This window comes from Gobio gobio (genome assembly GCF_949357685.1).
Source record: "Gobio gobio genome assembly, chromosome: 9".
NCBI lineage: Eukaryota > Metazoa > Chordata > Actinopteri > Cypriniformes > Gobionidae > Gobio > Gobio gobio.
The window spans coordinates 12,752,709-12,777,922 of record NC_137115.1 but is presented as its reverse complement, the minus strand read 5'-3'; the positions used below and the strand labels follow the sequence as shown (position 1 = coordinate 12,777,922).

The 25,214-nt window shown below is 38.9% G+C and overlaps 1 protein-coding gene across 1 annotated transcript in view; it reads left to right on the top strand.

Annotated features, from left to right (window-relative positions):
• The first annotated feature begins 664 nt into the window (after positions 1–664).
• The window catches only part of baz1b (bromodomain adjacent to zinc finger domain, 1B), a 28,519-nt gene continuing 3,969 nt past the window's right edge, over positions 665–25,214 (top strand). The window contains exons 1-17 of the mRNA XM_079825722.1: positions 665–1,392; positions 3,208–3,324; positions 5,959–6,103; positions 7,551–7,743; positions 11,832–12,151; positions 12,233–12,400; positions 13,302–14,823; positions 15,727–16,017; positions 16,341–16,458; positions 16,704–16,802; positions 16,926–17,103; positions 17,252–17,437; positions 19,441–19,588; positions 20,722–20,869; positions 20,978–21,084; positions 21,310–21,548; positions 22,778–22,884. Coding sequence (XP_079681848.1) covers positions 1,274–1,392; positions 3,208–3,324; positions 5,959–6,103; positions 7,551–7,743; positions 11,832–12,151; positions 12,233–12,400; positions 13,302–14,823; positions 15,727–16,017; positions 16,341–16,458; positions 16,704–16,802; positions 16,926–17,103; positions 17,252–17,437; positions 19,441–19,588; positions 20,722–20,869; positions 20,978–21,084; positions 21,310–21,548; positions 22,778–22,884 — 4,205 coding nt within the window. The 5' untranslated portion in view covers positions 665–1,273. The remainder of the gene's footprint in view (positions 1,393–3,207; positions 3,325–5,958; positions 6,104–7,550; positions 7,744–11,831; positions 12,152–12,232; positions 12,401–13,301; positions 14,824–15,726; positions 16,018–16,340; positions 16,459–16,703; positions 16,803–16,925; positions 17,104–17,251; positions 17,438–19,440; positions 19,589–20,721; positions 20,870–20,977; positions 21,085–21,309; positions 21,549–22,777; positions 22,885–25,214) is intronic.

The window sequence follows — 25,214 nt, the reverse complement described above, 5'->3', positions numbered from 1 at the left end:
GATTCCCAGTCTTCATAAATCATAATTTTAAGGTCATTCCCCAATATTGGTTCCAAATAATATATATATATATATATATATATATATATATATATATATATATATATATATATATATATATATATATATATATATATATATATATATTTTTTTTTTTTTTTTACTGATTAGGTAACTGATTAGGGTTTAAATTTAGTGTTATTTAAATGCTTGAAACAATGCTTTATTATTTCATATGTTGCCGTGAAAAAGAATATAAGACGATATAGTACATAGTCTCCACTTTCCACTGCCGAGGGTGGCATTAACATTTTAATCAAGGCTGTCTCTTTAATTGGATCATAAGCGTCGTGTGCACGCTCTATTGTCTCTATTTAAATTATATAACCGCTGCCCCTTTCAGCTAAACGCTAGGCATTTGGCCTTATAAATTATGATCTTACAAAAAAATAAAATGTCCGTAATTAAAGCAAAAGTACATTAGTCAAATTGCCATTTTGATAAATTTATCACAAACTGACCTCTAGCCACGCTTCTCCTTGTATTTATGATTAGAGAGGGGTGTTCCTTTCCTTTGACAAAAGGTGGAGTAGGTATAAGTGACAGTTCAAGCAGCCAATAAAATACCTCGATCGTTGTCGTAGTTTTTAAGTAACCAATAGTTGGAGACGATGGGCGGGACTTATTCTTGCGTCCCTACTTGCTACCGGGGTAACGGAGTTTTGAGGTTGTACGGAATGTTGCCGGTGTTGCAGGAACTCCCGCCATTTTTCAATCAGCTATAAACCCTGTTGTTTGTTTATGTAATCAGCACGTCCCTCAAAACAGTATCTACGCGGTCTATAGTCGCTGCGGAAAAGGGATTGGTACGTCGCCTTGGCCTGGAGAGTCGACAGCAACACGGACCTAAGCGGCATAAGAAAGCCCGCCATACCAGCTCTGACGGGCCGCCTTTCGCGCTTCCAATCCCCGGCACACAGGAGGAGCTTCCGTTCACTTCTTACGCTCTTAACAGCCATCTCACCATGACCCCACCGGCTCCCCCAAACCAACGGATTTCACACAGGAGATGTAACTGACCAGAAACGCCGTGGTTTGTTTTTGTTTTCACGCGCTTCGTAAAAAGTAAGTAAAGCAGCTAGCCTAGCCCCCATGCTACGCCGCTGAGACGCGCGAATTTCACTCCATATTCAGTTTAAGCTGAGATTGAGCGGTGGGTTAGTTCAGTAGTTCACATTGCCGACGCATCCAGGACCGCGCCAGCCCGCACGCGATGGCACCGTTGCTAGGCCGGAAACCGTACCCGTTGGTGAAGCCGCTGTCGGAGCCGCCGGGCCCAGGAGAGGAGGTGTTCATCATCGAGCACACTAAAGAGGCCTTCAGGAACAAAGAGTATCCTTTCTCACTGCCTCACCATACACTTGCATGTACCGACCATACAAACACAAGCCCGCTAGAGTCTAGGTCTGTTGTTTCCACGCGGGTCGTGGATTCTGAGCGCGTACGAGCACAGTGTGTGTATTTAAGCGTTTATTATTGTTTTCATCTTGCGCGCTGCATCTCATTGTAACGCTAACCGGCTAAAGGTGAACATGGCGTTTAGATCATCCGGGGTTAACTTTAAAGGCAGGGCTGAATGTTATTTTTGTCTGGTTTTGAGTGCTGAAACATGGTTAAAATTGTTATTGAGAGGTTGTTGCTGTCCTGTGTGCATTTTAGAGCGAGCTAGTGTTAGCGCGCTAGCTCCAGGACGCAGTGTTTGTGACGTCTCGCTCAACAGTTTCTCGTCCAAACTGCTGTGACTCAATCTTGTGTAACGCGCGCGCTCGGCTCACAGCTCGTGGATATGCGTGATGGGAGTTTATAGACGGATGCTCCAAGATTAAGACTTTGTAATAGTTATGTGTGCTGGCTGGGAGTGTGGTTATGATTGTACATATAAGTTAGTTTTCAGCTCAGGCTGCCACACTGGAGGGGAAAGTGCGAGTTCACGTGCAGCTGCGCGAGGTCATTTGCGCGCGAAATGTTCTCCGCACGTCACGTGTATTTGTTCATTATCGTCAGGACTAGTAGAGCTGAACTTCAGAGGGCTTCAGCAATTCCTTATATTATTAGTCTTTTAATTTATGGTGCTAAATCGCAGCATTCGCATATTTGTGGATGTTTTTGTAAATTTGACTAGATATTTGCTACAAACATATACATCTCTAATTGGTGTTGTTGTTTTTTTTATATCTCATTAAAAATTATTTGACAGATGTCACTGTTACAGGTTTCTTGACGAACCACACCTGTCTGTAAACGGTAAAAAAAAGAAAAGAAAGTGACCTCGCATGTGTTACGGAATCAGAAAACTAGCCAATAAGAAACTCCCCCTGCCTCTCAATCACACGCTGCGTACGGATTTAATGACATCTGATTGGCTCACGTCTCAGTGGAGGGCGGGGCATCAGGGAGAAGGCGGTAGGATGGAGGGCTGTTTTAATTCGCACATGCAGGTTTTACTAATCGAAGAACGAGCATAACGAGTCTTTCTGAATTGTTCTAAAGATTTAATCACACGCCTAAACTTTACGCGTTTCCTGCTTTCCCCATCAAGTGTGTGTTCTAGATCTGCCAAATAAGTGTTTAAAACGAGCAAAGTTTTGTGTTTCTAGCATTCATAAGACGTTTCATGTTATAACGTTTTTTTATGTTTTATGATAGAATAATACATTAGATGATATTTATTATTCAGACAATATTTGGCTTTTTGAGATGACCAGCATCTGCCATTTTATGTTTTGCTGGTCTAAATAACAACTGCAGAATCAGTTGTGAAGTCTACATTTACATTTACATTTACATTTATGCATTTGGCAGACGCTTTTATCCAAAGCGACTTGCATTGCATTCAAGGTACACATTTTACATTTTGTCAATTCTTGCTTTCCCTGGGAATCGAACCCATGACCTTGGCGTTGCTAGCGCCATGCTCTACTGTTTGAGCTATAGGAAAGCTATAAGTCTACTGACGGCCCATGTCACAATTTAAAACGCGTTTTAAAAAAGCATTTTAGCAATTTTGTTTGCTGTCATAACCAGCTTTCTGGATATACTGACATTGGATATTTAAAGCCCATGCTGCTTGAGACTTCAGAAGTTCCCGAAGAGCTGGAAGTGATGTAGTGTTTGAGTGTGTTGTTTGTCCTTAACCCTGTTGTTCAGAGAGTATGACGCTCGACTGCGCAGGTATGGAGAGCGGATATGGACGTGCAAAAGCACTGGCAGCAGCCAGCTCACACATAAGGAGGCATGGGAAGAGGAGCAGGAGGTCACTGAGCTGTAAGTAACAAAAACCAAGCCATACATGGGTGAATGAATGAATGAATGAAGTCGGATCGGTCATCCACTAATTCAGTCTGTCTGTCTTTTTTTTTTTTTGGGACTCTGTATTGATCTATATTTAGAGATCTACTGGGCATTTTTGGCTGTCTCTCAATATGTAGTGAGCTGCCAGTGCCACCTTGCATTTGTGGTTTTCTGAGGCACAGAAATCCTGACTAAGCAGCTCATTGGATTTAAGCTATAGATGTCATGCATTATCAGAGTTCATGGCAGTTTCATTAACATGCACACAGAGAGCACAGCGTGCGCACAAGCATTCATGAGCACAGAAACAAACATCAATGCTGCCCATTTACTTTTAGCAACAAAATAGCTAAGCTACTGCATCACTACATTGTATGCTTCGCATTGGACGGTTCTTTGCCTCCTCGTCGTGCATTTAAAATCTTTTAATGCACTGCTAGCCGTGGATAACCCATACTTGGTTCCACTTGTAAAATGTAATAAAATAACTATAAAATATATAAAATAACTCAAGCTGCAACATAAAACAAACTGACAAACACACAACAAAATTACTAAAACTTTAACTAAAAGTTAAAAAAAATAATAATAATAATGTAAACCAATTCAAAATATTAATAACTATAATAGTGTCTAAATGATACTAAAATAGTGCCGTTTCAGGTCATGGAACACTTGGAAATATTAGAATTTTAAAATTGATTTCCAGGCCTAGAAGTGTCATGGGTATCTAATTTAATAAAATCATTGATAGTCATTGATTTTGAACCGATTCAAATATTACCTGTACTTGTACTTGTACTAAAATATTTTATTGACTCGAAATTGTTCTTTGAGTGCAATTTTTATAAAACGAGTAATCTGGAACTACTTAAAGGGATAGTTCACCCTGAATTATTTTCCACCATATCTGCTTCTGTGTATAGCAGAGAGGTTGTAAACAGAACAATTGTCAGACTGCTGTCTTGAGGGAGTGTCATATGACCACACTTCTGCTATTTCATTGGTGCCCTTTTTGCCAGCACTCCCCCTCCCACTTAATTTAAAGGAACACTCCACTTTTTTTGAAAATAGGCTCATTTTACAAGTCCCTAGAGTTAAATAGGTGAGTTTTACCGTTTTTGAATCCATTCAGCCGATCTTTGTAGCACTTTTAGCATAGCTTAGCATACATAATTGATTCTAAACAGTCCATTAGCATCTCATTCAAAAAATGACCAAAGACACTTTCAATATTTTTCCTATTTAAAGCGTGACTCTTCTACAGTTTCATCGTGTGCTAAGACCAACTGAAAATGAAAAGTTGCGATTTTCTACACCTATATGGCTAGGAACTACTTTCTCATTCCTGCATAATAGTCGCGGATCTTCGCGGTCGTACCATGGCTGCAGCGGCGCAATGATTCGTTGGTATTCTGTGAAACATGGTGGTAGTTACACCTTCGACTTACTATCACAGCCCTTTACAACTCACAGAACCATGGCTAATCACACAGGTAAATCCACAACACAATTTGTCGACTGCAAGCTTGAAACTTTCTCTGCAACTACACAAACTTAGTGCCGGTCACATTGAAAGTTACCTAGCTGGGGGCTACTGTCAGGTGCTGTAATATCATTGCGCCGCTGCAGCCATGGTACGGCCGCGAAGATCCGCGACTATTACGCAGGAATGAGAAAGTAGTTCCTAGCCATATAGGTGTAGAAAATCGCAACTTTTAATTTTCAGTTGGTCTTAGCACATGATGTAACTGTAGAAGAGTCAAGTTTTAAATAGGAAAAATATTGAAAGTGTCTTTGGTAATTTTTTGAATGAGATGCTAATGGACTGATCAGAATCAATGATGTACGCTATGCTAAAAGTGCTACCGCCAGATACAAAGATTGGCTGAATGGATTCAAAAACGGTAAACCTCAACTATTTAACTCTAGAGGACTTGTAAAATGAGCCTATTTTCAAAAAAAGTGGAGTGTTCCTTTAAAGGGGAGTGTATTTTTGATTGAGTCTTCACCAGACGTGTAAGAGAAATGCGCTGCTTCTGACCTGCTCAACTGACATTCAAACAGATTTCTTTATAGGTGTGTGGGAGAAAGCAGTTTAGTCTCATAAGCTGCTTATGTAACCGGACACGCATACACTCACAACAGTTTGCAGTACAGACCATATAGAGCGCTCTGCTGCTTTAAGGGTCCATATGTTTTGGATGCTATTTTTACTTTTCATTCTTTACTCGCATGTTTCTCATCTCCCTCTACTGGCCATGAAGAGTATGAAGTTGTATTGTTTTCAAATGAGCTTTACTGGTTTTAACATAAATGCTCCCCAAATAAATGGTTTTCAGGTAGGTCTAACTTCAGGTAAGAAATTGGGCCAGGGACGATTCCATCAACTTTCAATCTGGTCCTTATTTTCAAGCCCTGAACTGGTTAGTTATATACAATTGCAAATCATAAATTTGAAGGGCTGTCACATCATTTTAATTTATAGGCAGGGGAATTTCTTTTGTCAAATGTTGTGGAAAATTTGCATAAAGTTTGCAAGTTACGGTGATTGAATGATTTGATTCCCTGTATTGCTATAATATTGAATGGTTTCATATTTGGCAGGCTTCAGGAGGAGTATCCGGTGTGGTTTGAGAAGCCCGTTCTGGAGATTGTGCACCATAACACCGTATCTCTCGATAAGCTAGTGGACCTGGTCTGGTTGGAGATTCTCACCAAGTATGCTGTGGGCGAGGAGTGCGACTTCTTGGTATGAACTTGGTTTTAATATTTTGACACTTTAATGGACTGTTGTAATGGTACACCTACACGATATATCACTATATGCACACGTACAATTATCATATTGTGCACATTTGCTTATCTACTACAGAATTTTTTTGGGAGGGGGAATAAACCATCAAACATGTTCGCTTATATTCTAGTACATCATCCCTCTGTGCAGATAAAGGCATGTCCCGTTTATAACTTAAGGCAGTATGATTTCCGTTATGCTGAGGGAATTCTGGAATCCATTCATTAACTTTTACAGTATAACGCAGATGTCGTGTAAAACACGCAAATTGATGGATGGATGAATAAACCAGAAGTAGAGCTGTACAATAAATCAAATCGCGACGTGGTCTGTGAATATTAAAGTGCGAAAAGACTGCAGTATAATCTGTTTGTCCTGTGTGAATGAGCTGTGCAGTTTTTTTCTGCTACATACTCAAGAATGCATGACGCTCATGGTGTTTTCAGAATTTACCGTTTCACAATATGAGGACGTGAAAACAGGAACATCTCCAGAGCTGCTCTGAGAGAACAGTTTGAGCGTTTCATCATTTTATTTGAGAAAAAACATTGTCAAATACACTCTGGAACTCAAAGGTCTTCACTACAACCCGTCAAAACAAAAATTTGGTTTAACTCGAAGAACATTTAACATGTATAATACTGTTGTACAATAGAATGTACTTCTCAAAATAAAAAAATAAATAATGCAATTTATTTGGTAGTTTTTTTTGGTAATATTTGTATTAAATCTTAAAAAGAAATGATATTCGGAAAGTTAATACATTTCATAGCACTCTATTATTCTTAAATTTAATAAATGATTAATGATAAAAATAAGTTGTTAATCTAGTCCATAATCGATTTATTAAATTAAATTGATTAGATGTTGAAATTTGAATAACAAACATGGTTTCTTCAAGTTTTTTTTTTTATAATAAAGCAATTCATACTTTTCATATAATGGTCATTTTAACTGATGAAAATAGTAACAGTTGATTAACTGCATACTGTGAAACTGATATTTTCTGAGACAACCCTATTCCATTAGTGTTTGTCTAATTTGTGTGAACTGAGCTTATTCTTATTCTTGAAAACCTGCAAATGTCAATTTTAAAAGTGAGATTTCCAGGCCTGGAAATGTCGTGTAAATTTCCATAACAAGTATGTATTGTTTTTGTCTACTTGTGCTCAGTTCTAAAGTATTTGCTTAGATATTACTTTAATAATATTAGTAATGTGGATGTTATCTCTAGAAAATGATAACATCAAAAATTTGGAAATGTATTATCTGAAGTATGCATCCCTGGATGTTGTATTATTGAATTGTGCAAATTTATTTTCAGTCTTTCTCCCTCTCTGTTCTATCTTTATGGATGTGAAATGGTCATTTCTGTCTTGCTCGCTCTCTCTCTCTCTGTAAGGTTGGCAAGGATAAAAGTTTGCGTGTGAAAGTGGTAAAGATTCATCCGCTGGAGAATCCTCCGGAAGATAATGTGGAGAAAAAGATGGAAGGAGCTTGTGATTCTCCATCCAGTGATAAAGAGAATGCCAGTCAGGAGAACCTGAAGAAGGAGCCACAGACCAAAGAGGAGGAGAGCAGGAGAGAGAGTCTCTGTAAGACTTGGCTGCTCTTCATGCTCATTCATGAATAGGGTTGGGAACCGAGAACCGGGTCTTATGCAGAACCGAAACGGATTTTTGAAAAATACTAGGACCGCGCGAAATTCCTAAATTTCGGTTCCGAAAACGGTTCTGGTGCAATGTGTGTGAGAAGCGCTGGAAGCGTATCCTTAAATAGCGAGTGACAGCCAGTGTTGCCAAGTCCGTGGTTTTCCCGCGGAATTGGGCTACTTAAACACTGTTGACGCAGGCTGTGTTTCATGTCCGCAAGTTGAAGCAACCCCAGTTATGTGATATTTAGCCCCGGAAATGCGAATTTTACCGGAGAAGCCCCCCTGAAACGCGATTGGGCTGGTTTTGAGTAGCAATTGTGCGGGTTTTGTTGTGAAAACCTGGCAACCCTGGTTCACCTCATCATGAATATTAATTACGTTGCCTGCCGCTTTCAGTGCTGAACTGCGTTGCACTCCTGGAAGCCCTTGCGCTACACATTTACGGTTTTGCGTCAGATATTTTCTGACCACCAGCATGGCGAAGAGAAAGTCACAATTATGAATTCATTTCCAAAGAATGAATGATAATGAAGCAAAATGTAGCACATGTGAAAAGTTAATAACATGCAAAGGAGGCTGCACTAGCAATTTGACAAAACATTTGCTACAGCACAGAGTGCCACAGGGCTTATACCAGATTTATAGTGAAAGGCGCATATATATATACAGGGCTCTACATAGCGACCATTTTGGGCGCATTTGCGCCTGAAAATTACTGCGTGCGACTGTGAAAAAACATTTAGGCGCACCGGTGCGAGTGACCCGATCGATTCTCATGAATAAATGTATATAATACAATCGGAATAAAAACTACAACTGCCAAAGTGCATCAACACTGACTGAGCAACAGTTGCGTTTCGTTCTGCGATCGACTGCTTGTCATGCCTTCTGTCAGCAGAGTATGTGTAAAAAACGTGTGTAACGGACTAAACTTCACAGATTGTTTACCAGGTGAAACGGGTGTGACGCAGCCATGCGCACTTACCAGACGCCTCGCGCTGATGTTTATTTGCAGCCAAATCCAAATGAACTAGAAATACCACATTTGGATTATCATAAACAAGGTCGGAAATTAATGGGGGCTTGGGGCAAAAATGCCACCAGAAAATTACTAAATAATCATTTAAAAAAAGCCCCTGTTTGAGTACTTGATTTCATCTTTAGGCTATCAGCTTCAGTCCACAACTTTTCTCGTGTTTAAAAATTACTTGATGTATATATGAGAGTACATCATGAATCCATTTTCCAAACCGTGTTTTTATCTTACCCTGAATCACTACGGTACACATATAATAAGTGTTTATATTCTGACTATTTTATTCCAGTTTGGTTCGCAGCGCTGCGGAGGTGCACAGTCCCTGCGTGACTCGCCATAGACATAAACAGAGAGAAGTAGATCCGGCTGTGTTCTTCCGCGAGACGCATTCAGTTCTGTTTATTAGCGCCAGAGCGCCAAAACAGTTACTGACTGCTATTGCTCCGAGTTGGCATGATTGCAAATGTTATACTGACCTTGTACAAAAGTCCAATATACAAGCTGATGTTAAGTAACAACGTTTTAGCCACAATACTGTTTATTTTGTGAAAATCAAAACTACACCAGAACTGTTGCGCATCTCCAAGCGGTTCGATTCGAATGAATCTGCGTTTGAACGATTGAATGAACGACTCACACATGGACTTGACGCGCCACCTACTGGCGGTTTTATTTTCATATTTATACTTTGCATGAACTTTTTATTTAAAATATCAAACTTTTAAAGTTTAACTTGTACATAACCCATTTTTAAATTCAAAAACTTATATTTAAAACATTCATACAACATTATTTACCCATGAGCTGCATTAAACAGTCTAATCACCACTTCAGATAGGGCCAGGGGCGTAAATCGCGGGGGGACAGGACCCCCCCAATCTGAGGGCTGTCCCCCCTGAAAACCATGCTGAGTATTGTAAATAATATAATGAATTAAATGTGTAAGTAGTAAAACAATACAAATGCAAATGGGACAAAAAATAAATTGCGTTTTAAGTTTTGAAACATTTTGAGTCTCCACCTCGCACCTTGCCCCACAGTGGTTTGATCCACCGCCGCGCACCTCAAGTAACGTTACCCATAGAACGTAAAAAAACTACCACCACAAGTTTGGGGAGAGAACAAAGCTCTACAGACAGCAGTTGTGAAACTCCAGTAAGCTGTCAATACTATTTTATTAACTTTAAACATCAGATGAAGTGACTCTTTTCTCTTTAATACAGATTAGGCAAAACACTGTTAACATCACTTGCCCGCCGTCGTTTTCATTTTTATAGTAATAAAATCATTTGTTCAGTTAGAGAACAGACACAACATTTATTAACTGAACGTGTCTGCTCAATACAGCACGAGCCGAATGGGCAAACAGCTGACAGACAAGATGATCGCGGAAGATTTGGTTTCAAAGCGAAATGTAAAAGCGCTTATTTAAGGGAGTGTGTCATTGTACTGTTTTGTTGTTGTGTTTTTCATTAAGAATAATAGGCTAATGAACCCAAAATGCAAGCAACCCGCCCTCGAATTGGCGCTCATTCTATGATTCTAAACCGAAAGTATATGCGGACGGCCGCTCCGCCAGATGTGTTGGGTTTTGCTCAATATGATAATAAGTGGCAGATCAGAGGCCTTTCTGCAGTCAGTCTTTCTGAATATCATAGTATAAAATACTATGTGGAGGACGCAAGATCATTTAATAATTATAATATGACTGCGTGGTGGACCTTAATCGTATTTAAACAACTATCGCTTTGTGTTGTTGGTCAGATAAAATGAAAGAAAATACATTTTTTTTGTGGTACACATATCCTTATAAATACGATTTTGGCTGTATTATTTGTGTCCCCTTCAAAATTTGCTCTTGAGAAATTTCATGTTTATTGTCCCCCCCAACTGTTAGATGAAATTTACGCCCCTGGATAGGCCTAGCTGCTGTGCCACTTCTACACTGCAAAGATGGATCTTTTGATGCTGATTTAATTAGATTGGTAACAGTCTGATTGTCGTATTGCTGTAACTAAATTTATTGTTTAAATTAACATTTTAAAAACAACTTTTCTATTTTAATTGAAGAAATTGATAAGATGATCCATATATTTAATAAGATTAGAAAACATTGCTCTTATAATGGTAAAAATGCCCCTGGACATTAATTTAAAGGGACAAAGATAGTCCTGTAATGGGAAAGTCATAATTGGAATGCGTGTTATTGATCAGAAAGTGCTCCTAAATTATTGACTGTGCTCCTAATTTTTTTAAATTGGGAGCACAAGTGCTCCTCAAGAAAAATGTTAGCGTAGAGCCCTTATTTATATATATATATATATATATATATATTTGTCAACCGTTGATTCACCATGGTTTAGGTAAGCGTTTAGGCACGATTACCTTTTGAAATGCTGAATTGCAATTTATTATTTACAAGTTCACTGAATAACTGAATTACTATAAAATTAATATACAACTAATTAATAAATATAACTAATAAATATAATTTATAACTTGGTTTTATTCAGAGACAGAGAGATAAAATGTAATAAGACAATTTCAGAGGTGTTCATTTGAAGAAAAATGTGTTGCAAGAATGGCTTAATACTGTAATATATGTACAGTACAGGACTTTTTTGACATTGCCAACCTGTAAATTAAATTTAGAGCAAGTAATAAACACAAAATCGATTGTTTGAGTTGCGTATTGTGCCTTTTTCCTTTACCACTATTTGTTTAATAATTTTAATGGAACCGGAATCGTTAGCCGGAACCGGAAAATTTCTCACGATTCCCAACCCTATTCATGAATGATGTCTTTCAGTATATTCAAAAGTGCAAAATAAAGATGTACTATTTTTGTTATTATTATTGGTAACTGGTAATATTCATTTTTTTATAATGCTGTTTTTGTCACACTAATTACCGCTATATACATTAAACCCTAATTGATCCAGGGTGAATTAAAAATTTAATAGCAATATTTTTTGCATTGTTTTTGTCTGTAGCTGATAGGGCCCGTCGCTCACCCAGAAAACTCCCAACCAGTGTGAAAGAAGAAAAGAAGAAATGGGTCATGCCCAAATTTCTGCCCCACAAGTATGACGTCAAACTTGTCAATGAGGACAAAGTAATCAGTGATGTGCCCGTAGACAGCCTGTTCAGATCTGAGCGGCCTCCCAACAAAGAAATCATGCGCTACTTCATCAGACACTATGCTCTGAGGTTGGGCTCGGGAGAGAGCGCCCCCTGGGTAGTGGAGGATGAGTTGGTGAAAAAATTCAACCTGCCAAGCAAATTCAGTGACTTTTTACTGGACCCTCACAAGGTGGGATACATACTTGATATGCTTTAAAAAAAAGTGTTTTCATAAAAAAAATATATTAAAAAAAAGTTACTTTTCTTTTAGTTTCTGGCAGAAAATCCATCAACTAAGAGGAAGAGCATGAGCTCACCGGAAGGTAAACCCAATAAGAAGCTGAAGTCTGGAGAGACGGGAACAGACAGTGAAGGGAAAAAAAAGAAAAAAGACTCCCAGAACATACCTCTCAGTCCAACCCTCTGGAGTCATATGCAGGTATGTTTGAGCAGAGTACTACCAAAATCTAATCATGTGAGAGTCGGGCGATTGGGACACATGCCTCATGAGCAGCGGGACTTTAATTATGACTGTCGCTGGTGGGACTTTTATTATGCCACAGTCGCCGGCACCACTTCCGATTTTCCGGTCATGAGTATAAGGTAACGCAGCTCTGTTTATCATATTATATACACCTGCGTGTGTGGAAAATTATGACGTTACTCTGTGTGTTCGCTCTGCGGCTGCGATGACACTTGTTCACACTGCAGTGAGAGTAAAGCGGGAACTGAGGGTAACGCAGATATGATGCAATCGACAGGCGACTTCCTCACACGTCCCGGTTCCTTTGTTAAAATAACTATTTTCTCACAATAGTGAGATGTTTGCTATATGTGACAATGTTTTGGCCTAAAAATGCGTGACATCGCTTGGAGCACCTAGGTGGTGAATCAGTATATTGTGTACATGAATGTGGCCGACTCCTTTATCAGTGCCTTGACTACTGAACTACGGAGCGGATTGAGATGCACCCACACAGGCAGGACATTGACATACAGCGCATTCTCGTGTCTTGTCGCGCTTGGATTGTTTAAAAGCATTTACATGAATTAGAGTGTGATCAAATAATGTAACGCTGGGCAAAAATGGATATAAAAACAGATGCTGCGTTAATTGCATTAAATATTTTTAATGCGTTAAACTGAACATTTATTGCCTGCGTTAATTTGCCCAGCACTAATTAATATATACTCCTTTAAAAATAATTTGAAAATGCACTTTTTTTTTTTTTTTACAGAACTTTTTTTTAGCATGGTCAGAGTTAATATTTGTTTTTATTTTATTTATTTATTTATACATTTTAATATATATATTTTTTTTAATATTTTCTTTTGTTCAGGTGAAGAAAGTTAATGGATCACCTTTAAAAATGAAAAACTCAGGTACATCGAAGAAGTCCGATGGTGAAAACATCCTCGGCACCCCAAAATCGAACAAAAAACCGGGAGACAAAAAATCCACTGACCCCAGAAGGAGCCGCAAGAGTGTCACCAAGACTCCTAATGGCCAGAAACTCTCCAAAAAGGAGGACAAAAGTCCTGGAAGCGCCAAGAGACCCAAAATGAAGCAGATGACCCTTTTGGATCTTGCTAAAAGCTCACCTACTCCAGCTAGCCCAAAAAAACGAGGGCGAAGTTCAAGTACTGGCTCTGCTAAGCTGGGCAAACCGTTTCCGCCTATGGCCTTGCATCTCCTTCGGTTTTACAAGGAGAATAAAGGCAAAGAAGACAAGAAGACTGCTCTCTCCACCCTTGTGTCTAAGGCAGCAAAAACGCTGTCTGCAGAGGACCGTGGACGACTTCCTGAGGAGCTGAAAGAGCTGGTGCAGAAGCGCTGGGAGCTTCTTGAGCAAAAACGCAGATGGGCCCTCATGACCGAGGAGGAGAAGCAGGATGTTCTACGTCAGAAGCGCCAGGAAGTCAAGCAGAAGCTGCGCGAGAAAGCCAAAGAGCGTAGAGAGAAGGAGATGCAGATGAGGCGGGAGATGTCGCGCCGTTACGAAGACCAGGAACTCGAAGGCAAGAGCTTGCCAGCATTCCGTTTGTTTGACATGCCAGAGGGGCTTCCCAATGCCCTCTTTGGTGACATAGCCATGGTAGTGGAGTTCCTTCACTGCTACTCTGGCCTCCTGATGCCTGATGATCAGTATCCCATCACTTCCATCGCACTGATGGAGGCTTTAGCTGGAGACAAGGCGGGTTTCCTCTACTTGAACCGTGTGCTGGTGGTGCTGCTGCAAACGCTTCTGCAAGATGAGCTGGCGGAAGGTTACAGTGAACTGGACATGCCGTTATCCGAGATTCCTCTGACCTTGCACTCCGTATCGGAGCTGGTGCGCCTGTGTTTGCGGCCATCGGATGCACATGAGGAAGAGAGTGCCCGTGGCTCAGATGGCTGGCAGCCTGGTGGGGGCTTTGACGACGTGGTGAGCAGCGAGTTTTTGGAAAAGCTTGAGACCTCAGAGGTGTTTGAACTGACCCCTCAGGAGAAGGTCAGCCTGCTGGTGGCGCTTTCTCATCGTATCCTCATGACCTATTCGGTAGAGGATCACGTGGAAGCCATGCAGCAGCGCACAGCCGAGCTGTGGAAGGAGCGGCTCGCCACGCTCAAAGAAGTCAATGAACGTAAGAGGGCGGAGAAGCAGAAACGGAAAGAGCAGATGGAGGCAAAAACCGATGGTAGTGGAGATGTTCTAATGAAGACCGATAAGAAGAGAGATTCAAACGTGAAAAAAGAAACACCTAAGGTCCCCGTCAAAGTGGAACCAGAGCCAGAAGACATGATCAGCACAGTGAAAAGCAGACGCTTGATGTCCATGCAGGCCAAGAAAGAAAAAGAAGAACAGGAACGACAAAACAAAGGTGAGTTAAAAAGGGACCAATAAACCCCAAAATTTTGTTAAAAAGGTGAGGAGGAAGTGATATTCCAGAAACCTGCAAAGAGTGAGGGGGAAAAACGATAAGTTTAAGACCAGCAGCACAAGATGAAAGTAAGGGTGTATTCACACTTGTGGTTTGGTTCTCTTGGTTATTTTGGTCCGGACCAAGAAAAGAAAACACTACATTTAGTCCTTTTGAATGTAGAACATAAAGATACAAAAAGAAAACGCATTTTGCGGATTCACCAAGTTGAATATGCATTGGGCAGTCAGTGAGAGAGAGAACTCTGATTGGTGTTTCAGTTTAGCGAATAAGTCTGTGCAAAGAAGTCTTCTTACCTGAGCATTCAAATGCACATATATTTTCATAACAAGAGCCGACTTGAATGAAGAAAGTGATCAGCGTGATTGATATTCAAAATGGTAAGCAAGCTTATAATATGATGATTTCATACTCATGAAACTTTTATGTATTGATTTCTGAAGGATCATGTGACACTGTAAACTGGAGTAATGACCGTCACAGGAATAGATTTAAAATATAATAAAAGTTATTTTTATTTTTAGTTGCATTAATGTTTCACTATTACTGTTTTTACTATATTTTTGGACAAATCGATGCAGCTTTGGTGAGCATAAAGAGACCTTCAAATTCATTAAAAAATCTTACCGACCACAACGATGGTTTGTTTTTGTATTCCAAATGGTAAATTTCAGAATTTGTTTTAAATTGTTGCGATTTTAACACTTTTTTTTTGGCCTGTTCGCAAACCCCCTAGAGCTTCATGATGGAACTACAGGGGTTTCATGTCCTGATGGAAAAGATATTAAATAAGATTTACAAGTTTTATTTAAAAAAAAAAAAAAATGTTTGCATGTCCTGCAGAGCGTATGGAGAAGGAAGCAGAGGAGGAGCGAATAAGGAGGCAGAAAGCTACAGCAGAGAAAGCCTTCCAGGATGCTGTCACTAAAGCAAAGCTGACAATGAGGAAAACACCGCTGGGTACGGACCGCAATCACAACCGGTATTGGCTGTTCTCTGATGTGGTTCCTGGGCTGTATATTGAAAAGGGATGGGTTCATGAGAGTATAGACTACACGTTCACTCTTCCTCCTGAAGAGGAGCCTGTGTCAGCAGAGGAAGATGAAGAGCTGAAGAAAGAGGAGGAGACAGAAGGTTAGTCTACCGAGGCACTTTCTAAATACTTAATTGTAAATGCGTTATTGACCAGACTTCTTGGCAGAATTTAAATATTAGCCTATAATCTGTTAGCCAGATTAACATTTCTGGTAGATGTACCGCATCTGTTGTTCACAGAAGCAACAGTTTTCTTGCTTTTTGACACAAAATTCTACTTGGCCAGTATAGTCAAGTATAGTCCATATAAAATGATGGTTCATCTTTTTTGGGAAGAAAAATTCTTAGTGTTTTCAGATCAAACTTAATGTTACTTGCATCGAAGGCAGTTTGTTTGATTTGTCTGTCCCTTGCCTTCTCAGATGGAGAGAAAGAGGATGAGGGCAGCATAGTCAGCACTAATGAAAATGGCCAGCAGGGGGTGCCAGTGCCCGAGACTTGTATTGAGACCACTGTGCCCAAACAAGGCCAAAACCTCTGGTAAGTGTTCTTGCAAATTCCCAGCTGTGTTGTTGGTGTCTGGGAAATCAGCCTTCAAGTAATTTTTGTATGAGACTACACATTGTTTTGGAGGAAAGGCTTACAAAAAGAAGAACGTCTACAATGGGTTAATACATTTTGAATGAGGATTTACAGTTGATTTTAATCCGGACATGGCATGACATCTGTCAGGATGTCACATTTGGGCAGCAACACAAATGCTTGTTCTTAAATTGTTTTCCCAGGTTTGTGTGTGATACACCAAAAGACCTCGATGAACTAATAGAGAGTCTTCACTCTCAGGGAGTAAGAGAGAGTGAACTCAAACTCAGGCTGCAGGTCAAGTGAGTATATAAATATAAACGCGCACACATCTCCTTCCTCCTGAAAACACAACACTTCCACAACTTGCTTTCAATCCCAGTAAAAATGGATGAAGAATTTAGATGGGTTTTTTTGTTTTTCAGCTACCAGGAAATCTTGCATTCCATCCATCTGACGAAAAAAGGTAACCCAGGACTAAAGACCTGCGACGGATACCAGGAACTGCTTCAATTCTTGCGCACTGACATTATCGAGGTAGCCTCTCGTCTGCAGAAAGGAGGCTTGGGATACATGGAGGATACGTCTGAGTTTGAAGAGAGGGTGAGAAACATTAAGAGCATGTGGTGAGGGTGGGCACTATTACCATTACCATCCCGTGAAATTCGATTTTGGTTTGTTTCTGCCCAGGCCTGATACATGGATATCTCCACTACTTTGAACCTACCTGACCTCTCCTTTGTGTTTTCAGGTGCAGAACTTGGAGAAACTGCAGGATTTTGGCGAGTGTGTGATCACCCTGCAAGAGAGCGTGATCAAGAAGTTTCTGCAGGGCTTCATGGCGCCCAAACAAAAGAAGAAAAAGAAGACTGGGGGAGAGGAGAGTACGACAGCAGAGGAGGTGGATGATCAGAAGAGACTGGCTGAAGAGGCCAGGGTGAGTGCATTTGTGCTCAATAATATGCTAACATTTCAGTAATTGATTTCAGGATTCTCAATACTGTAGCCAAAAAATACACACCACAAATGGCTATATTCAAAAAGTTAAATATTAATATGAACATTAAAGGGATAGTTCACCCAAAAATAAAAATTTGGGGCTGCCATTAAGATGCTTGGATGAGCCAGGACATATATTAATATAAATATAAACTTTTATATAAAATGTCATATACACCTAGTCAATCATGGGGTAATTTTCATTTTTGGGTGAACTAACTCTTTTAGGGCTGTTTAACGATTAATCGTGACTAATCGCATCTAAAAATAAAAGTTTGTGTTTAAATAATATATCTGTGTGCCAGGGTTTCCGTTGTCCGGTAATTACCGGACATTGGCCGGGAAAAAAATTAAATGTCTGACAAAATTAAATCTTTTTGGTCAAATTGTCAGATTAAAACTGCCTAATAATCCCGGCCCCGCCCCCCTAACACAATCTGAATCGACCGTTTGAAAGTTTTTAAACCACATCGCATGTTGCATTTCAAATAAAGCGCACGCCTAACGGCTATAATATAGACCTAAACCACGAACTATAGAGAGACGTTTTAAATATGGCCAGGCCCAGGCAGACTAGCCTTAAAAGTTTTTTTCAAAGGCCAGACACGAAGGAGGATACTGAATCAGGAACGCCTGAAGCCTCAGATGTCCAGATCCAGACAGCTCCGCCACCACCGGAGAAAAAGCCGAAGTGTAGGGCGTATTGGTCGGAATGGAGTGACAAGTTCCCATGGCTAAGATGTCAGGTAGTTGATGGTAACGAAAAAAAATTCTGTTCGCGCTGCGAAAAGGCAGGACGACGCAACGGATTCACAAGAGGGTCGAATAATTTGAGAATGTCATTTGTTTGTTGAAGTTCATTTGACAAGGAGTCATTTCACACGGTGGCCAATTTAAATGTTACCAACTAAATGAGACATACTGAGTTTATAATTACATTTGCTTGTGTAACAACAATGCTATATTCGGATATTTTATGTGGGGAAGGGGGTTGGTTTGTTAAACTATGAAATGTGCAACCAAAGTAAAAAAAAATTGGTTGATTGACGCCAATTGGACGTTCATGTTTTTTTTTCCCCGTCTGTTTGAAAGTTAGGCTAATAAACATGTTGCATATACAGCCTGATTATGTCATTTTTTTTTTTTAAGCTACATAAACTGCTTTCAGTTTTTCTCAACTTGAATATTAAGAGGCGATATTTGACCGGCATATCATCAAAATGTCCGGAAAACGAAACCTCTGTGACCGGCACAATTTTTTTCTAGCGGAAACTCTGCTGTGTGCTGTGTATAATTATCGTGTGTGTATATAAATACACAAACATGCATGTGTATATTTAAGGGGAAAAATTTATATTTGTGTATAAAATATTTATAATACAAATTCTATCTACCTACCTACCTACAAAATATACAACGATTTCTTAAATATATACATGTATGCGTGTGTTTTCAAATATATCTGTGTGTGCTGTGTATAATTATGTATATTATGTAAACGTAAACTCTTATTTTGGGTGCTTTTTTTTTTATTTATTTATTTTTTTTTTTATTATAATCGTTAAACAGCCCTAATCCCTTAAAAAAAATAAACCCCAAACCTTTTAAAGGTTTAGTTTACACAAAAATGAAAATTCTGTCATTAATTACTCACCCTCGTGTCTTTCCAAACCCGTAAGACGCAAATTTTACAATTTTAATGAAATCTGAGAGATTTGTCCCACCATTGACCGTCCATGCAACTATGGACAGAACTCTTTGATTTCGTTAAATCGAAAGTGAGTGAAAGTCTTACTGGTTTGGAATGACATGAGGATGAGTAATTGATGACAATTTTTTTTTTCTTTTTTTCTGGGTGAACCACCCCTTTAAAAGTAGTGTATGTATGTGTGTGTGTGTATTTAATGTTCAAACTACAACTTGTACATATTGAATTTCTAGGTAGCCACGGCGGTTGAGAAGTGGAAAACTGCTGTCCGTGAATCTCAGACATTTTCTCGCATGCACTCTTTGCTCGGCATGCTTGACGCCTGCATCAAGTGGGACATGTCTGCAGAGAACGCTCGCTGTAAAGTGTGCCGCAGGAAAGGTGAGCCACCTGAAGATCAACCTCAAATGTTGTGAAGCGTAATTACTTGTTTGTGTTTTACGGTGTTGAATATTAAATGTAGTGGCAAAAGTTTGGACCAAATCATCAAAACTACATCGTGACACCTTACAACGTGAATTATGTAGTGATCAAAAATGTTAAACATTAAAATCTTATTTCGTCATTTTCAAGGTTGCCACCCTTGGTATAGATTATAGCTCTAGACATTTAAAAAGCATCCCGTCTAATTCATCAAGCAATATGATTTTAATTGATTTTACTTTTATAAAGTCGTCACGTTGACAATTTATATTAGTCTGCAAAACTAATTTCAAATGTCATTTTTAATGGTACTGTTCAGTGTTTCCTATTAATTACCTAGAATGTGTTTTCATTTACACATGCAGTTCATGATTCAATGCTTTCAGTATCTAAGAGTCAATCGATCTGAGTTTAACACTCATTTGGGAATGCAACGTGTGCCAGTTACGCTTTTTCACATTCACAGAATGACACGATGGTGTCCATATCCATTAATAATAGATCCATTAGGCACTATGATGCAGAGCTCTTGCAAAAGAGATTAACACAAAAATATATTGTTTATAATTTTGCTACTATAAAGTAAAACAAATATAATCTTATATTATATATCATTTTATAATTGTTTTATTTTAAATAGTAATATATTTGGCTTGATTATATTCAAATTTTTGGGGTTTGTTAAAACCAGTGTGAATTATAATGTGGACGAAGCCCTTTTCAGCTATCAAATTAGAAAAAAAAAAAAACTCAAGAGTTCATAATTTAATGCATTTAACTAAAAAGTACAAAATGTTCTTACGGGAGAACACCGCTAACAGAGAGTCCAAGGTCCACTTGCCATCCTGTGGGAAACACTGCATGTGAAACAAATGGCCTTCAGACCCAGCCAACCACAGGGAGTAGTTGACTTCACACCTTTAGAGAGTGAAGTGAAATACGCAAGGGAGAGAGTGACCATCAAGGAGAGAATGTCTAAGATTTAAACGGCACCTGTTGCTGTAATGCGAGCTGCACACGAGGAAGTACTGCATGGAAACCGAAAGATTTAAAATGTAATTGATCTGGTTTATGAATGTCTTTCTTTGTAGGAGAGGATGATAAGTTGATTCTGTGTGATGAGTGTAATAAAGCCTTCCACCTGTTCTGTCTGCGGCCGGCTTTGTACCGTATACCGGCGGGCGAATGGCTCTGCCCAGCCTGTCAGCCAACCACTGCCCGGCGCAGCTCCAGGGGCAGGTATGTACACGCACGTTGTAAAGTGTGTAAATTCTGTGCTAGTGGTGTTTTTGAAGCATTTTACCTCGAGGCTCCTCATAATTAATTTACACATTTTTGCATGTGCAGAAACTATAATGAGGACACTGAGGAAGAGGAGGATTCAGAGGATGAAGATGAAGAAGAGTCTGAAGAGGAAGAATCGGAAGAAGAATGCAGGGACACGGGCCACAGCTGTGAGTGTCAGAGCTTTGAGAACCGATACACTGTTTTCATTAAGGGTGGGGGGAAATAACATTTTAGTAGTGATAATATACTTCATTTGTATTGATGTTCTGAGGGAGATCAACAACTACCTTGTCCATCAAGTGTACTATAGCATCATGTCACGCTGAAGTGCTAGAAAATTGGTCTTTAAGAAGAGCACAAACTCTAGTTTTGTCTTTGTTTGGTTGTCACAGTAAGACCTAGAAAAAAGGTGAAGACGTCTTTGAAGCCCAAAGTGCAGAGTAAACAACCACAGAAGAAGCATTCGCCTCCTAGTGCCAGACCCGCTTCTAAACCAGATCCCAAAACTTCTCTCAGATCTACTTCCAAACCAGATCCTAAACCTTCTCCCAAACCTTCTCCCAAACCTGCTTCCAAACAGTCACCTAAATCAAGACCCGCACCAAGCAACCCTGCTGACATCGATGAGCTGGTGAGTAAAACTCAAGTTTTGTGATTAAAAATTTGGAAGTTCCAATGCACAACATTTTACTGTTTGCATTTAAATTTGTTTTAGTGCTTTATAAATCTTGATAAATGTTAGGTTCTATTTTTGATTTGTTTCGTGTGTGTGTGTGTGTGTGTGTGTGTGTGTGTATAAATGTATATGTGTGTGTGCATAAGTATGTATATGAAAATCAACAAACGACAAATAAAACAAGCAGCTCTATGCACTTTTTTTTTAAGCAAGATTCTATTATGTGGGATTTCCTTCCTTTTTATAATGACCGTCGTCAATAGCAACGCATTATAAAAGCACACATCCACGTATCACAACGGATGCGCTCTCTCATTTCATTCAAATGCAACTTGCGTCTCTGTTTTTGATTGAATTGAAAGTGAAATCAGAGGACTTTACTATTAATACTAAAATTATTTCTATAACTTGTTGTGGTCATCTTGTCTGGACTATTATGTACGCTGTACAAAATTGATTCATAAACATTTAAGATTTAAATCAGGGGTCTCTAAACACTGTCCTGGAGGGCCACTGTCCAACCCCAAATAAACACACCTGAACCAGCTAATCGTAGTCTAACTAGGGCCTAGCAAGACACTGATTAGCTGGTTCAGGTGTGTTTATTTGGGGTTGGAGCTAAACTCTGCAGGACACTGGCCCTCCAAGAGTTTGGAGACCCCTGATTTAAATCATTAATCTCAATTCAATATGTCCCCGTAATTATTTATGTGGTGAGAGAAAATCTGTACATTATCCCTTAAATGTCACCCTAGTCTTGTCTGAACTTGTTTGTTTGTCTTTGGCTCAAAGCCACTTGTTGCGAACTTTTCTTCGTGGAAGCTTTACGTTAATTTCAAGCGAGTGAGAAAATATTTCAACTCAACTTTGTCCAATTATTTCCCAGACATAGTTTTGGTATTGAGGTCAAAGTCCACTTGCCTTGCGTTCGCTATACAACAGTGGGTGATCACGAAAACGACTCGGCAGATTTAAAGTATTTGCACCTATAGCAGCGACTTTATTTTTGCATGTTCTGCAGACAGGGTGACCATACTCGATTAAGTTTCCCTCAAGACTTTTGTGAGACCCAAAATATCCTGATTTGGTCCTTTTAGTTAGTAGGCTGAAAAATCTCCTGGCGCTGTCACTGCTTTCTGCCATTTCTTCTCATTCAAATTTTTTTTGATTTTGATTGTGTGAAGGTCCGACAGAGCTCTAAGCCTCTATCGAAGAAACAAGCTGTTGAGCTGGAGAAATGTGAGGAGATCCTTCAGAAGCTAGTGAAATACCGCTACAGCTGGCCCTTCAGGTACACCTTCACAGACATTATAAATGCATTATGATTGATTTTGTGACCGGTTTAATATGCAAATAGATTTGTTAATCACAATTAACGTCATTACTTTATAATACACTTAAAATAAAAATGATCTATTTTGCTTATATACCTATAGGTATATAATGCATACCTAAAGGCTATGTGCCATTGTTTTGTTTTAATAATTACAATATTTAATTTTCCTGGTAACTGGTATAGACTTGTATATTGATATTAACTAGTGGAATTTTGTGAGAACCCTACATGCATCTATACTTGCATTCAAGGCAAAAATTTTTTTATATAGATCTTTTCACAATACACATTGATTTAGAGCAGCTTTACAAGGAATTACATTGTCCCCCGGTTTCACAGACGAGGCTTAAGCCTAGTCCCAGAATAAACTACATGTTTGAGCTGCTTTAACTGAAAGCAATTTGAACAGACATCTCTTAAATTGTGTCCTCAGTGGTTTGTATCTTGAGACAAAACAATGGCAATGTTTTTTTCTCTCTAAGGAACGTTTATAAAGGCTAATTAAATGTCCTAATTTAACTAAGGCCTAATCTAAGAACTGTCTGTGAAACCGGGCCTATAAATGTTTATAAAATCTTACTATCAGATTAGAGCTGGGTGATAATTTTATTTACATTTTGCGACATTGCACGCAATCATGCTGTTGAGAGATGCTATATAGTATATATCACCATACGCGAGTATACTGTATGCATGTGGATGAAATTGGAGATGCTTGTATATTCAACTTTATATAAAGAGTTAGGAGATAAAATATCAAGCAGTTGAGGTTTGCTATATAGTGTGTGTGTGTGTGTGTGTATATATCACTTTGTGATTGTACTGTATGCGAAGAAGTTGGATGTAATATATCCAACTTTATATAAAGAACTGTGCAATAATAGTTTTTGCAATGATATAAACCACACTGCTGAGATTTTCTATGTAGTGTAAATTTATATTGGGTTATGTGTGTACTTTATGTATGACAGTAAACTTTTAATATATTGCAGGGTGGTAATAGTTATTTTTTTGACGGTATAACAATCAGTCAGTTGAGTTTTGCTATATAGTATAGAGCCCTGCATTTCTGCCCGAGCCTGACGGGCCCCCGACTACGCCCCTAGGGCCGGGCTTCGGGCCTTTTTAGGCTTCTCCATTTTATATTTTAGATATTCAATAATTAAAACTAACGAAAAAACAACGAGATGTGCTGCCCTGGTGGAAACACCATGAGACCATGATATCGCGAGTCCGCAACTGTTAAGTGCGCAAACTGCTGCAAGTGAAACTGAAAATAAGCTAAGTCTAAGATGCTCAAAAACACAGCAATCTTCATTAAAACTAATGAGACTAAAGGCTCTTACCAGTGTTTAGGTCGCTCGTTCTCATAATGCGGTCTTTGATGTTGAAATGAGCTGATGAATAAAATGCTCATTAGAGCCCGACCGATAAAGGATTTTTAAGGCCGATACCGATACAAATATTTGGTCACTTAAAAATCCGATATTCCGATATATCAGCCGATATATATTAAAAATAAATAAATAAAATAACAGAAACGCGTAAAAAACACTTAAACAGATTTCCCTTATACATTAGTTATAAGTAGTTATTCATGATCCCTCAGCCTCTCTAAAATAACATGATAATGCAGTTTAAAAATAAACTTGTTTTATTGTCACAACAGAACAGAGGAACATAAAAATATATTAAAGTTCTGATAAATAAAATGTATAAAAATACAAACTTAAGATATGAAACTTAAAGGCGTTTGGACGAAAACACAATAACAAAAACAAAAAATCTAAGTTACCAGTATTAATAGATGTGGTAAGCTTTATAAATATAACTTTGAGCAAGACTGGAAAAAAAATATTCAGTTAAGTTCTAGAAGTTCTGATAAATAACAACAACAGCAAAATATAAACTATATACAGTATAAATATGAGCCACCTTATAATTACAATGTCAACTTGCTTATCCCTTTACATGCACTCTTTTAATTCTATCCATCAAGCTACAACAAACCATTTTCAATCATCATTTGCTGCCTGCCTTCTAAAATCTACTACTTATGATGATGCAGTAAATCCATTATTTGACTTGTTAATGCTACGTCTGAACGAAGTCACGCACTTTCGTTCACTCTTCACGAGCCTAACTTATGATTTACAATGCAGGGACTGGAACTACAAATATACTAGTTATAAATACAGCAATCATTACTTTATTTAGGCAGAATAAGTTTGTTGTGATTTCCAAGGCGCATTAATGTTAGCGGTCTCCCACTGATAGCCATGGCA